The sequence below is a fragment of the Fusarium proliferatum genome (genome assembly GCF_900067095.1).
Source record: "Fusarium proliferatum ET1 genome assembly, contig: FPRO_scaffold005, whole genome shotgun sequence".
Taxonomy (NCBI): Eukaryota; Fungi; Ascomycota; class Sordariomycetes; order Hypocreales; family Nectriaceae; genus Fusarium; species Fusarium proliferatum.
This window is the reverse complement of record NW_022194794.1, coordinates 2148486-2162402: the sequence shown is the minus strand read 5'-3', so window position 1 is coordinate 2162402 and position 13917 is coordinate 2148486. Positions and strand designations below refer to the sequence as shown.

Below are 13917 nucleotides of genomic sequence, written 5' to 3'. Positions count from 1 at the left end.
ACGATTGATCAACGATCACACGACACAGTCTGCTCCTACCTGTCCGTCAACGCCATTACACCGTCCTATAGACTCCCAAGCAGCTCAAGTTTCCTAACAACCAACGCACTGCTCTCTCAATTGTTTCAATGCGTCTATTAAATGTCTCAACTCTTCAGCTGAAAGAATTCATCGGGCATGTCCCTCCATACGCAATTCTCAGTCACACCTGGACCGAAGAAGAGGTTCTATACAGTGATATTGGCACCTTTACTGCTCAATCAAAAAAAGGCTACCCCAAACTCGTTGGTTGTTGTAGTAAGGCAGCTCATGATGGCTTCGACTGGGTTTGGATTGACACGTGCTGTATCGACAAGTCCAGCAGCGCAGAGCTTTCCGAGGCGATCAATTCCATGTATAAGTGGTACCAAAAGGCGACCTCCTGTTATGCTTATTTGCAAGATGTCACCACAGAAGCTTGTACCCTGGCGGACGTCTTTCATATCACAGAGTTCGGCAGAAGCAGGTGGTTCACCAGAGGTTGGACACTTCAGGAACTGATCGCGCCTCAAATCGTCGAGCTCTGTTCCAAAGAGTGGATCTTAATCGGTACCAAAAAGAGTCTCGCTTCAAGTATAGAAAGTGTTACTGGCATCCCAATCACCGTGTTACGTGGTTCCCATCCTTCGACATACAATGTCGCCGAGCGAATGTCGTGGGCATCGGCTCGAACTACAACCAGAGAGGAAGACCTGGCCTACTGTTTACTAGGTCTATTCGACGTCAACATGCCACTCCTCTATGGCGAAGGAGCCAAGTCGTTCATCCGACTTCAGGAGCAGATTCTCCGACAAGAAGAGGACTATAGCATGTTTGCATGGACTCTCCAGCAAGATAACCCAATTGCCGATTCCGAAACCTCTTCTACCGGGTTTCTGGCCTGGTCTCCCTCGCAATTCTCCAAGAATGCTATACATGCTCAAGCTCCAAAGCACACGCAGGACCAGAAGATGGTCGATCATGGTCATGCCTTTCCTCCTCCTTCTGAACCCGAACTTGACGTGGAGAAGCAGAGCATCGAATATCGAGTCCTGCACGAGAAGGACTACGGCCGCATGTTTCGCGGCCAACGTAGCATCGTTGCAATGCAGTCGGTCCTCTCGAATCCTCTCGAGTTCACAAGTCGCGGTCTACGTATCAATCTGCATGTTCTATTCCCTACAGATCTTGACCTGGCCCGCATTGCATGGCTATCGTACGAGACAGAGGACAGTCTTGTATGCGTCCTGATAGAACGTGACTATGAGTCGGCGCGAAGGCGGGTCTATTGCAGAGTTAAACCGTCTTCTCTTATCGGTGTGCCCAAGACACTGCTCCCGTACTTTAGGCCTATGGAACTCTTCATTCGGCCCAGTGGCTATTTCACAGGCTCGAATAACTTTGGCATGGTTCCACCGTCTTCAATGTTTTCGTCAAAGCAATTGCAGATCTTGACGCAAGTCTCGTCGACAACTACACGCTCCCTTGATATTGTCTTGACATATCCAAGTGACGACTGGATGAAACGACAGACTCCGATACATGAGTCCTCATTCAAGGCCCTCTGGGTTGTCTGTTCATATGGCTCTCAATCTTCACTATTTCGTATTGACATCATGATATCAACCGAAGATGCTTCATGTAGTATCCGAGAGCTTTCGCAGTCTGGCAGCGACATCGACGAGTCTCGTAAGAACGCTCTCTTCCGCGCTTGTGTCCAGTACAAGAAATCTTTTGTTGCACACACAGACCGTGCTGTCAAACGATCTGCTAGAGTTTCAGAGACTGTGTTCTCAGCTGTTCTCCGGAAAATGCCAAGTTCGCATGAGGACCTTGTGACTTATGAACTTCGTGTCGATGCTTGGGATGTGGGTGGCTGCCCCAGTTGGGTTCAATTGAGTTTGTTGCAAGAACATAAAGAAGTTGACGAGGTGAAGACTCCGTGATATACTATGGCGATTCAAAGGCGAATTGGTGAGGTCAGGGGGTTATCATAGGTTGGACTTTGAACTTTGATAGCCACACATCTATACTTCTGCTCAAACAATAAACACAGCGTTTATGTGCATTAGCATAAACACTTCCCGACGCCTTTGGCGTACGGATCGTGGCAGCAAAGTTCGAAGGGGTTCATCTACAACTTAAGCCCATCACAAGCTACGTTGAAAGCCTGTTCCTACATTAGACTTGCGTGCGCGTCTCTTCATAGGTCTTGTGACTCGAATCGCAGCTATCAGGTAATATTTGGAACTATTGTGGATCTTGAAGCTGAGGGCTGTGAAGAGGAGGACACAGGGATGTTCTTGTCAATGGACCCTTGGCAAGAATATTTATCCCCTCCCATGTCATTCTTAATTAACAAACCAACGACCCAAGTACCAAAGTTTTGCCTCATCATCTACTGTCCAGCAAAAAGAAGAAGAAAAAGAGAAGAAAAATCATGGACCGCCTGGAACTTCGACAGGATCAGGAAAAGGCCATACGCGGTGATGGAGTGCCGAGGCTCCTTGAAGACCGTGATAGTCGCGCAGCTCTTATCCGGGGCATTCGCCTGCACTACCATTTGGCCATGAGTGAACCCGTCAAACGCCTCAGCTCCTCAATGCCTCAGGTCGCTCGAGCCCGCAACGCTCGCCGCATCATGAGCAACGACATACCGGAACGAATGACGGCGGAGTAGCAGCCATACTGTACATGGCATCCCGACATGGCCACCGAGGACACCTACCGCTCATTGGCCTCTAAATTCCCCGACATGCGCTATCAAGTTGGCCGTGCATGTGCTGCAGCAGGTTACGACGCCCTTTATCGTGAGCTCAATCTCCTGCCTGAAGTGTCCATCGCTGAAGAGGCGCGAGAAAGCGAGACAGATGGCGGGAAACTCATCTATGACGAGATCATGAGTTTCAAGTATCGCTATGCCATCGTGGACGATTGCAAACGCACCATCAAACTGATGGACTATGAATGCCCGGCGTATCTGAACGGCAACACCGAAGTGCGATGGCGCTTGACAGCTCGACAAGGCATTACACGCCGGTTCAACGACGACTTCCTTCCATGCATCGAAGAGGACATACATCTGGGCCTCGAGGACCAGCAAGTAGATGAAAGGCATGGAACGCTGACCGACGACGAGGCGAAGCTGCTCTATAGTCCTCTGCCTGGGGATCTGCCGACGGTAAAGAAGACTTTGTTGACACAGATGGCCGCCCACGACGGCAACATCGAACGCTATGCCCAGCTCGCCAACTCTGGAAGAACTTTGACTCAACTAGACCAAGACTGTGTCATCCGTGGTGTCTTGCATCACACTATGTATGCTCGTTGGTGGGCTGACCAGATCAAGAACGACACCATCTATGCAAGGTCTTCCCCATACATGTGGGATATTCAGCGAGCCATAATGGCACGCCGGATCATGCTCAACGACGCCTCCACGTTTGAAGACGGCTGGCCACCCGGAGTCCCGATGCCCTACATCATCTGGTGGCCCCTGCAGCCGCAGTCAGATATGCTTAGCCTTCTTGCCATGAAGGTACCTGAGATGAAGAGGCAATGCGCGGGGGCAGCAATCATCTGCGATTACGAGAATGTCTATAAAGGCCTTGATCCGGAGCCGAGCTGGCACCTATGGAAGGTCGCCAGTGAGTTCGCTGCCAACTCGTTTTACCGTGAGGATCAGGAGAGGCGAGGGAGGGAGAAGGATATTGATGTGGAGGATGACGCTTTTATGGAATCATACTACAGTGAATTAATGCAGACGAGGGAGATTACGGTACTTGAAGAAGGCGGCGAAAAGATTACCGACAGTGTCGAGAAACACAAGTTACGAACTAACATGTATGGCTCCGTGGAAGTACTTAGTACGAGCGCCGGCCAGCTCAGGATCTGGGAAGGCATTGGAAAAGTATCGCCAGTATCTTGACGCCTCCACAATTAAAACAATCAAGTAAGCATCCAAGAGTTGAGACTTGGCCGATTACATTTGAGTATGTATTACAATGAGCCTGTCTTGGAACGGAGTGCGTCTCACTAGATGCCCAGGGGAACGCTACGACCGTTCATCTTCGGCGCCCCGGTGGGTGGCTAGGGGAGGAAAGAAAACACAAGACCTTGATCCTAATGACAAAAACATTCAGGTACTTTACTATAAATCCAGCCTAATTTTAGGATACCTTTTTCTAACTTTATTTTAACATCGCTTGTCAAGGCCTGATGTTTTCTTGCTCCCTGGCGGGTGGATCACGAAAACGGTACCGGAGCCCCACCGTCGGCGCCGACTCCGTAAAACGGTTCGGACCGGAATCAGAATTGGGCACATAGACAGTTCAAGAAGCAAGACTACCTATTTGACGACGCCTTATAGTGAATTTTCATAAGCCCGTATTACTCTGCGGTTACGAGCTCTATACCATCACATCTACCTCTCTATCCCTCTTGGAAAGACAGGAATCAGTCCCAGACAAGCATCAAAAACACCAAAAAGACATACAACACCGGGGATTCGCTGGTCGTCACCGACCCAACTACTAATCCAGCGCTTCGCAGCTTGACTATGGGAGAGCAGACGGGATCCCGTATTTTCTACGAGCTATGGTCGTATGTGCTTGACAGACTCTCAAACTGTGCTCATCATGATACCCAGATGTGTTCTCAGGCATCATTGTCGAGATCTCACCGACTGTGGTGTAAAAGGTGGACCCTATAGAACGAGGCCACCCGGAATTGCAGGCCTCATTATCAATTGAGACATAAAGTCGCTGCCCAAGATGCGAAAGTGCTGTGATGATAATGTTTGCACCGTGGCGTTCTTGGCGATGGATGTTGGTTGAGTCAGATACCGGGTACTGGCCAGTATGGAAACAAAGTTAATCGTTGTCGGGAATCGGTAATAGACTCGTGGCCGTGCCCTCAACCCGTTTTTATAAAGATCCATAGCGTACTCCGTGATGCAGTCCAGCATAATCCGTGCGACAATAAGGCTTGATCTCTGTCAACCTGACGTCGACCACCAATAGTCTACCCAAGACGGAACTTGCTTCTTGGGCCGGGCTTGCACGACATCAAGGTTCCCCGACCAGCCCCAGTTAGCTCCGGTCCGGGCGGGTTCTCGGTAGGCGGCCGGCTCATATCGGCCGTCGGTGATTGGCGCCAGCGGGGAAGCGATCAACATCGCAGGTGTCATTTGAGCGATGATCAAGTTAAGTCATGTGAATTGAGGAGAGTTACAAACAAAGAAACACCGCCGTCCTACCTCAACGCCACCATCCCCTCAAGAACAAAACAGTCCAGCCGTAGAATTAGTGAGGAAAATGAACGAAACAGTTTGGTCTCAGGTCCCCAAGAAGTAAAATAACCTCTTCCTTTTGGCCCGCGAATCCAGGCGTTCCCTCCAATCCAATTCCTAAGATCGATACCGAATGTGCCGGACGCTGAGGTGATGGATGCTTTGCCAGGTCTTGTCTACTCCGCCAAAGCCAAAACCTAAAAGTGAGGCTGTCAAGCCGATTGACCAGGGACCCTGTCCCGAAATCATACTCCACCAAACAATGCCCATGCGTCGACAGGCCTAAAACAAGTGTCATGTCTTGCCTGACTAGGAGGAAAGGCAAGGCAAGGGAAGTAAAGTAAAGAAAAAGCCGCGGGAATCGTAACGCCGTAAAAACAATAACTGAATAATAGCAGGCCTGTCGTTGAATCGGGAATCTCGTGAGAAGGAAATGTCTATCATGGCCTGGTCTGTGTATATGATATAATGTCAGGCGGTTTAGTGAGGTAGCAGGTTCTTGGACTCGTCATCAGTCAAAATGATCTCGTGGACCGGGTCCCGGCGGTTTTCGAGGGGAACATAGTCGCAATCGATATAAGACGGGAGAAAGATTTCTATCAGTTGTTAGTCGTGACTCGTGGAGAGGCTGTTCATGATACAAGTGAAACATACCGGGATTCCAGGCGAAACCCTGGCTGGAGGAAAGGTAGGAGATCTATGGAAAGTCAGTACACCTGAAACCAAGTACAATATTGTCGAGACACTTACCAGTCGGGGAGTGCCTTCCGGATCGCCGACGTTAATGACGGTGCATTCTTGCTTGGAGAGTGAAGAGCCTACAAAGACAAGTCAGTAAACGGCGGTCGGTGCATGATAAGACGATAGTATCATTGTCGCTGCCATCGTCGGAGGCGGGGATGATCCAGCTTCACTTACTCAGGAGTCTCGGACGGCGGTTGTGCAGGGCCTTGTCCTTTCCGGCTGACGGAGGAGAAGACGAAGGAGTGCCAAACGGGCTGTTTGTAGAGGAGCCAGTGCCCTTATGGAATGGGCGGGTAGCCGAGGGGCCAGCGGGAATGGCGATAGAGGACGACATTGTATGTGCGATGTTGAGGTTGCTTAGAGTATCGAGACAGAGACAAACAAGCAACCCAAGATGAAACGAGGGGTATTGTGTGTGTGTGTGTGTGTGTGTGACGAGCGGTTGGCCGAGTCGAAAACGGCAGCGGAGGGAGGGATGATGGCGGCTTTTGGGGAGGAGATGGCAGCAGTATCAGTAGAATGACGCAACAAAGACACGCCGAGCAGTAAGTGATAGATTAAGGTGATAAAGTGACGTGAGGTTGGCTTGGGCGTGAAAGGCGATGAAAAGAGAGCAAAAAAAGACCAAAGAGGTCGAGTTGGTTGGAGGTTGAACAAGTCAGAAGGTAGAAGGTGGTTTCAAAGAGGTAGAGTGAGTGAGTGAGTGAGGTGACTTGTCGATTACCTTACCTTGCTCCTCGGCCGCCGACCAGTGAATCACCGCCGCATCATCCCGTGAACAGGCGAGTGATCCGACGCTGATAAGCCACAATCCAACCAGGTACTTGAGCTTACATGAGATGGTCCATCAAGATACACGTACTGTATAAGCAAGCGAGAAGCTCCTCACTAACAATTACCAATAATAACACTCTATACTGTAAATACTGTATGAACGATTTCACGGTTCACCTAACTAACATCCTCTCACCGAACATCGCGGGGCAGGCTTATCGGCAGGGTCATGAGTCTATTCTCACCGCAAAACCCGCCATCTTTCAACATTAGACTGAATCAGTTCAACGCCACTAATAGGACATTCGACATCCCCCCAACTTGTACAGCCTCAGGAGGGCCAAGTGCCAAAAGCACAGAGGCCCTCAATCCGCTGTAGCTCTCATGTACCAGGCTAGAAACGTCCCCCTTCAGGGTCCCCACGTCTTTGGTCTTGTGTGGAGGCAGATCCCGATAATCGGCCAATCTGATTCACTGAAGCTCGCACTGGGGTCGTTGGAGCCTTGGAGCCTTGCAGCTGCTGCACGCTTGCAACCCCACTTCGCCCTGCCTGGGAGAGACGATCATGAGCCAATCAAAGCCATCGAGTCTGGACCCCAACTGCTCTCGCTCTTTGACGTAGACTGATCACGTGAAAGGAGCTCCAATCCAGATGACTAAGATTTCCAGCCACGCTAGCTCACCTTAGCTTCCAGTGTCGTCGTCGTCGTTACTGGCGCCTGGTATCATCTCGAAGCAGCTCCATCACTCCCTCAACGACCGAAACAACAACGAAGCGCTGTATCTCCCGACGACAATCGCTTTCCGAACCCCACGCTGATTTCTACTTGCACCGCATTCTCACGATCATTTCACCTATCTTACTCACCCAGCAGAAGCGCAAAAATGGGTGACGTCGCTGTCGAAAACCCAGCAAACCAAGTGGCACCTCACAAGAGGGCCGCGCACTCAGCCATTCCCACCATTGATAACTTCGAGGGTGTATCAACCGATGGAGGAGATGACTACGCCAACCTCAAGAAGCTCCAGCGGCAACTAGAGTACGATACTCCAGTCTCAGATATTGCAAAGTGGTGGGAGACTGATAGCTTTCGAATAGGTACATCCAGCTGCAAGAAGAATATATCAAGGATGAGCAAAGGTAAGTCATTAATCTCGTCTGAATTCAAGTCATGGTTTGCTAATTCTCCACAGGAGTTTGAAGCGTGAGCTTGTACGAGCTCAAGAAGAGATCAAGCGGATTCAGAGCGTGCCATTAGTTATAGGACAGTTTATGGAGGCCATTGACCAAAAGTATGTGCTCACCTGCAACCGACAATTCTACACGAGCTAACCAGCATCCCAAGTACTGGCATTGTGCAGTCTAGCACCGGATCCAACTATGTCGTCAGAATCCTCTCCACCCTCGACCGGGAGAAGCTCAAGGCTTCCTCCTCGGTCGCCCTCCATCGACACTCCAACGCCCTTGTCGATATTCTCCCTCCCGAGGCCGACTCCTCCATTGCTATGCTTGGCGCCGACGAGAAGCCCGATGTGACATATGCCGATGTCGGTGGTCTGGACATGCAGAAGCAGGAGATTCGCGAAGCTGTCGAGCTCCCCTTGACACACTTTGATCTCTACAAGCAAATCGGTATCGACCCCCCTCGAGGTGTTCTACTCTACGGCCCTCCCGGTACCGGCAAAACTATGCTGGTCAAGGCCGTTGCCAACTCAACCACCGCCAACTTCATCCGAGTTGTTGGTTCCGAGTTCGTTCAGAAGTATCTTGGTGAGGGTCCCCGAATGGTCCGTGATGTTTTCCGCATGGCTCGCGAGAACTCTCCCGCCATTATCTTCATCGATGAAATCGACGCCATTGCCACCAAGCGATTCGACGCCCAGACCGGTGCCGATCGAGAAGTCCAGCGTATTCTTCTCGAACTTCTCAACCAGATGGACGGTTTCGATCAGACCGCTAACGTCAAGGTCATCATGGCCACCAACCGAGCCGATACTCTTGACCCTGCTCTTCTGCGACCTGGACGTCTCGACCGAAAGATCGAATTCCCCTCTCTGCGAGATCGCCGTGAACGACGTCTCATCTTCTCCACCATCGCCGGCAAGATGAGTCTGGCTCCTGAAGTTGACCTCGACTCCCTCATTGTCCGAAACGATCCTCTGTCTGGTGCTGTCATCGCTGCGATCATGCAGGAGGCTGGTCTCCGTGCTGTCCGTAAGAACCGTTACAACATCATTCAGAGTGATCTCGAGGACGCCTACTCAAGCCAGGTCAAGGGTACCGGCGAAGAGAACAAGTTCGATTTCTACAAATAGATTCACCTGGTGTCTATTTATCATGTCACGCACTCTTGTGTGTCATCTATCCTGTATTACATACGTCAACTATCAGGCCAAGGGGGATATGGAAGGAAAAGTCCACATGAAGGGAGGCCGATTACAGCGAAAGGTAGATTAGGGTTAATCAACGTGCCGATTGACGGCGCAAGCGATATGAATATGTCTCTACAGTCCAGGTCCACACCGGTGAAGTGTGATTTACGCGATGTGTGCTTCGAGTTACATCTCAAAATTCTTACCATTCTGTAGGCATGTCAGACTGTCACATGTTTCTGAGCAAAATGTCCGGACACAGAATGATACTGCTGCAGCCAACAAAGTGGGATACGACTTCAGAGGTGACATTGGTGATACTCTGCTTGCATGCATCAATGTGGCCTTTTGAGAGTCAGCGGCGATAAACCGTAAATGGTATGTGTAATCGAGATTGGGGGTCCAAGTTCCCAACAATTCAAGTCCAAGGCGAATTATTCATCCTCAATGCCTGATAACTCGGAGTTCTCAATATTAGGGATTCGAACTTCAGACAACCACGCACAATAGCACACAGTAACGGGGTATGTTCAAGTTCAAAGTCATCGTAAGTTACCGTAGTTTTTTCCATTCATAATAATTCCCTGTCTATGTTCCGTACAAGTCTATCAATAAATCCGTGCCAACTCCCAGCTGTTTGCCTCGCTCTGACAAGTGACAACAGGTAAAGAATTGTAAAATACAGTTACTTCGCCACAGACTCCATTATTCCACCATCTTCTCGGTTTTGTTTCCCCCAACTCGCTATCCGTCTATTTTGGTTCGCCCGCTTCCTTGGAGTTCCCGTCCTGACGAGTTCTCTGCGCACAAAAGTAGATAACAAACACGCTACAAAAACCAAATGGGAATCAATTGCCCGTGCAAAATATGCCGAATGACAACGCCGTAAAGCCCTTCCGAAGGCGATACATGTAAGAATACAGTTACACGAGGCTCTTGGCAAGTCGGCCGCTGTGTATATCTCCCCGGTCTTGCGGAAAGGTGTAAGCAGCATTGCCAAGAATCCTCGAGCATTGTGAAAAGGAAACATATAAAAGACCAGTAGGTCTTGAGTGACTGCAGCTGTCGATCGAGATCGTTGCTTCATTGAGGTATTAACCATTAGCCATTACCATTACCATTACTCTCGGATAAGTATGCTTGTATGTAAAATCATACATCGCTTATTGCTCCAAAAGGACAAAAGAGCGCCGAGCCAACAAGGACGAATCGGATTTTGACCGGTTCAGTATCATTGGGTTGGGCGTGGAGAGTAGCATTGGTAAGGCTGGGGTACATCTGCGGCGACCAAATCATCCCGGTGGGACAAGGTAGGAGAAGTCATCCTGATCCTGAGGGATTACCTTGGGTATGCCGAAGCAGAAAACGTATAAAGCATGCCAATAGGCATAAACAGCTCATTACGAGCTCAATGTGACACCAACTTCGAAGAGGAGGTGAACGAAACGCCGGTGCAGCTCGATAAAGATATCAGGCTGTCCAACAATCTCCGCTAGACCACGGGCTTTTGGGGCTGAGGCACCAGGGCCACCACCCATCCGTCGGGTGAACCCGCTACCGCCCGTGAGAAAGCTGCTTCCATTGCGATCAGGGCCTCCAGAGGATTCGACGGTTGGTGGTGGTGGTGCATAGCCACCCCCGTAGATGCTGCTACCAATAGGAGAGTTCTCGGCCGCTCGCTCGGCCTCGGCTTCAGCCAGTTGCTGGATCCATGTAGCGAGCTCGCGAAAAGCGGTCGAGACCACGGCAAACGTCTTCATGGCCAGTCGCTCTCGGTGAGTACTAAGCGCCAAGAAGGCATACACTCGCTTATGGCCCCGTGCGTGTACATCAGGAATACGGAAGATATAAGCCGTTGTGTAACCGGCGAGGGCGTCGCCGAAAAAGATGGGGCCGCCTGTGACGGCCGAGCCGGCGCTTTGCGTAGTAACAAAGGCCGGAGAAGAGGTCGCAACGGGTGAAGTGGGGTTTGCCGTAGATGGAGCCCGGGGTAACGTCTCGAAGGATAGAGTGCGCAAGCAAGACGCTCGAATAAGAGAGAAAGAGTCGGGTAGGACCGGATCGTGCGTAGATGTATAATCCACGTAGTGAACATGGAAGGGCGTCCGTTCTGCTGCGGTCGAATTGCCTGTACCACCACTCTTGCTTGATCGCGAGGTATTGCGCGAGCTGACCGAGGGTGTTATTCTTTGCCGAGCCCGAGGGTCCTCGTCCCGCTCTCCATCGGTATCACTCGAGGTCTGGGAGTTGGGAGGCGATGCCTGCCCTCCTGCACCGAAAACCCGTTCTGCTGGCGCACGGGTGCGCAATGTTGGTCCACGAGTATTGTTTGCGAAATGAAGACTATTTGATCCCGCTTGTTGTCGCGGCAAGGTCATTGCGCAGTTATCACAAGGGCCTTGTTTCTTTGTCACAGTCTCATCATAGGTTCTTCGGAAACTCGAATCGCGCCGAGGATGAGGAGGGGCCGGTCGTGGGCTTTCGGGGGGAGTATCAATAGCAGTGGGTGTTGCGCCAGAATTGCTAGAGTTTCGCAATAACGCTGCACGTTGCGCCTGAGCCTCTTGTTCGGAAGCTGGCATTGAAGCGCTCCGAGATAGGTCGAGGTTCTTTAATGCGTCGTTGAGAGCAGTCGACGATGCGTGCGCGCTGGATCGTGGTCTATTATCGGCAGAGTCTTCACCATCTTCAAAGCAGACAGTACATGAGGCCGGTAGACCCTCAGTGACCATCAAAGGGGTCGGGCCATGGAGGTCGCAGTAGTGAGCAAGACATAGCTGGAAAGACGGCATTAGTGATTGATTCTTGCGCATTGCGAGCAGATGGCCGGTTGGCGCGAGAGCAACAGTGGATCAAAGGGGTAGGTAATGCACGAGCTGCTGGGAGAATTGATCATAGTAACAAAGGAAGGTTCTGGGGAAGTATATCATGTCAAAAAGCTCATGACGTTATGGTGCAGGGAGAGATCATGTATGGATAAATAGGCCTCAGAACAGGAGGGTTGCAAGGGGTAGTGATGGGAGACATGGTATTATAGGAACAAAGCAAGTGGTGATATATCTCGGTGTACGGAGACAGCTTGTTTTGGTCGCCCTGGCTCCTCCCCTACCGGCAACGGGCCGTTCTTGAGGTCATGGGGCTGAGGTAGGGAAGTGATGTGGCACCTGTGAGTTGGGATTCCAGTAGGAAGCATCATGATTGCCCCGGGACTACCAACGCTGGATCGAGGGCAGGGCAATCATAATCAAGCGGTGAAGCGGTGTGGATGTAAGTGCATGTCTGTGTGCGCCTGTATATTGTTCGTGCCTACCTAGTCAGGGTGTGCAGGCAGACAAGACAAGACAAGAAAAGACTTGGGCTGGGTGCGTGCGTGCGTGCGTGCGTGGGATGTGGGATGCGATGCGATGGGGATAAAGAAAGGACAGGACAGACCAGGACAGGGTGTGCGTGTGAGAGGGTGAAAGTGAAAGTGCATGTCAGACAGCGGGCGGCTCGGGGGCCATTAGGAGGTACGGCAGACGGGCCGTCGACGGACTGGCAGCTAGGAAACGAGAGCGAGGGTGTGAAAAGTGAAGGGATGTGAGGATGAAGCCAAGGGGGATAAAAGCAAGGGAAGGTCGAAAGCGACGTCGAGAAGTAACGTCGATGAGAGCCAAGACATGGTTGCTGAGTATGGGTGGATGGACGAGAATAGGAATGGGATCATGATATATGATAGAAGTGTGTGTGTGAGAGATCTCTGGTAAAGAAAGGTACCAGAAATACCTGGACCCAACAGGGCGGGCGAGACTGCTCGACCTAGGGACGTGCAGAGAGTCAAAGGCTCAAGGAGGAAACCTTTCATTCATGGCTGACAGGGATCTGCTGAGACAAGCTATCGACCATGTGAAGTGAATGTATGGCGTGTGATGCCTTCATTGACCAGGGCGTAGGTTGAACAGGAACGTGGAGGGCGGAGGAAGCAGCTCGGAGCGTGGAGGGTGCGACGTCGGACGTGGCAGGAATTGGCATGTGGTTGTACAAGAGAGCCAGGTCAAGTAAAGACAAGCAAAGCAAAGCAAAGCAAAGCAAAGCGAGACATGTCAAGTCGAGAGAGACAGGGAGGTTTGACCTTGGAGGAGGGAGTTTGTGTTGTACACTTACAATGTATGTCATGACGTATCGTCGTCTCGGAGTCGAATCGCGGCAGAGGAAAAAACCTAAGTATCGAAGTATTATCGACGATTAGACGATGCTGCGAGACAGGGATGGGGTCTCCCTTTTGGCAGCACGAGACTGCACAAGGGACGTCGGGGGAGAGCTGCGCTGTGCTGAGTTGTAGGTTTGATTTAAAGCTGGAGCTGGTTTTCGGGGCGTCGCGGTCGTAAATAAGTTTATAGAAGGAGAGAGTCAATAGGTATCGAGGCGAGACCTGGAGGCGCGAGCAGGGGCCGGATCGACGAGGGCGTGCGTAGGTACAAGTAATTAGGCGTGGGTGTGGTAGTACGAATAGCTCGTGCAGTGCTTGCAGTTGCAGTTGCAGACGGAGTGCAGTAGGGCTACAGGACAGACAGAACAGGACCGTAGTAGCTGTTGTTGAAGATTGGATTCGGTTCAATTGGATTTTCGGTGGACCCAACAGGCCAGGGACTGCCTTTGTTCGGATGAATCAAATTGAATTGGATGGAGGGATGCTTGCTTTCGGGGCTCTCTGCTTGGTTCGATGTCCGATTCGACCA

General features: G+C 51.0%; 5 protein-coding genes and 1 non-coding gene across 6 annotated transcripts; 3 read left to right on the top strand and 3 right to left on the bottom strand.

Annotated features, from left to right (window-relative positions):
• Positions 1 to 128: 128 nt before the first annotated feature.
• On the top strand, positions 129 to 1964 carry FPRO_10960 (uncharacterized protein; the record flags this gene model as incomplete). Its single annotated transcript, XM_031231980.1, has 1 exon — positions 129 to 1964. The coding sequence occupies one exon, from the start codon at positions 129 to 131 to the stop codon at positions 1962 to 1964; it is 1836 nt and encodes a 611-aa protein (XP_031081963.1).
• Positions 1965 to 2725: 761 nt separating this feature from the next.
• Positions 2726 to 3946, top strand: FPRO_10959 (uncharacterized protein; the record flags this gene model as incomplete). Its single annotated transcript, XM_031231979.1, has 1 exon — positions 2726 to 3946. The coding sequence occupies one exon, from the start codon at positions 2726 to 2728 to the stop codon at positions 3944 to 3946; it is 1221 nt and encodes a 406-aa protein (XP_031081962.1).
• Positions 3947 to 4506: 560 nt separating this feature from the next.
• On the bottom strand, positions 4507 to 4622 carry rrna44. The gene has a single exon (XR_004093507.1). It is a non-coding gene; the product is annotated as a ribosomal RNA (ribosomal RNA).
• A 1166-nt stretch (positions 4623 to 5788) lies between these two features.
• Positions 5789 to 6386, bottom strand: FPRO_10958 (uncharacterized protein; the record flags this gene model as incomplete). The annotated part of the gene is made up of 4 exons (XM_031231978.1): positions 5789 to 5904; positions 5963 to 6005; positions 6059 to 6126; positions 6227 to 6386. 4 exons carry the CDS (start codon positions 6384 to 6386, stop codon positions 5789 to 5791), a joined length of 387 nt encoding a protein of 128 aa, XP_031081961.1.
• Positions 6387 to 7711: 1325 nt separating this feature from the next.
• On the top strand, positions 7712 to 9142 carry FPRO_10957 (putative 26S proteasome regulatory particle chain RPT3; the record flags this gene model as incomplete). Its single annotated transcript, XM_031231977.1, has 4 exons — positions 7712 to 7866; positions 7926 to 7967; positions 8021 to 8119; positions 8173 to 9142. The coding sequence occupies 4 exons, from the start codon at positions 7712 to 7714 to the stop codon at positions 9140 to 9142; spliced, it is 1266 nt and encodes a 421-aa protein (XP_031081960.1).
• Positions 9143 to 10599: 1457 nt separating this feature from the next.
• On the bottom strand, positions 10600 to 12012 carry FPRO_10956 (uncharacterized protein; the record flags this gene model as incomplete). The annotated part of the gene is made up of 1 exon (XM_031231976.1): positions 10600 to 12012. The coding sequence occupies one exon, from the start codon at positions 12010 to 12012 to the stop codon at positions 10600 to 10602; it is 1413 nt and encodes a 470-aa protein (XP_031081959.1).
• Positions 12013 to 13917: the final 1905 nt, after the last annotated feature.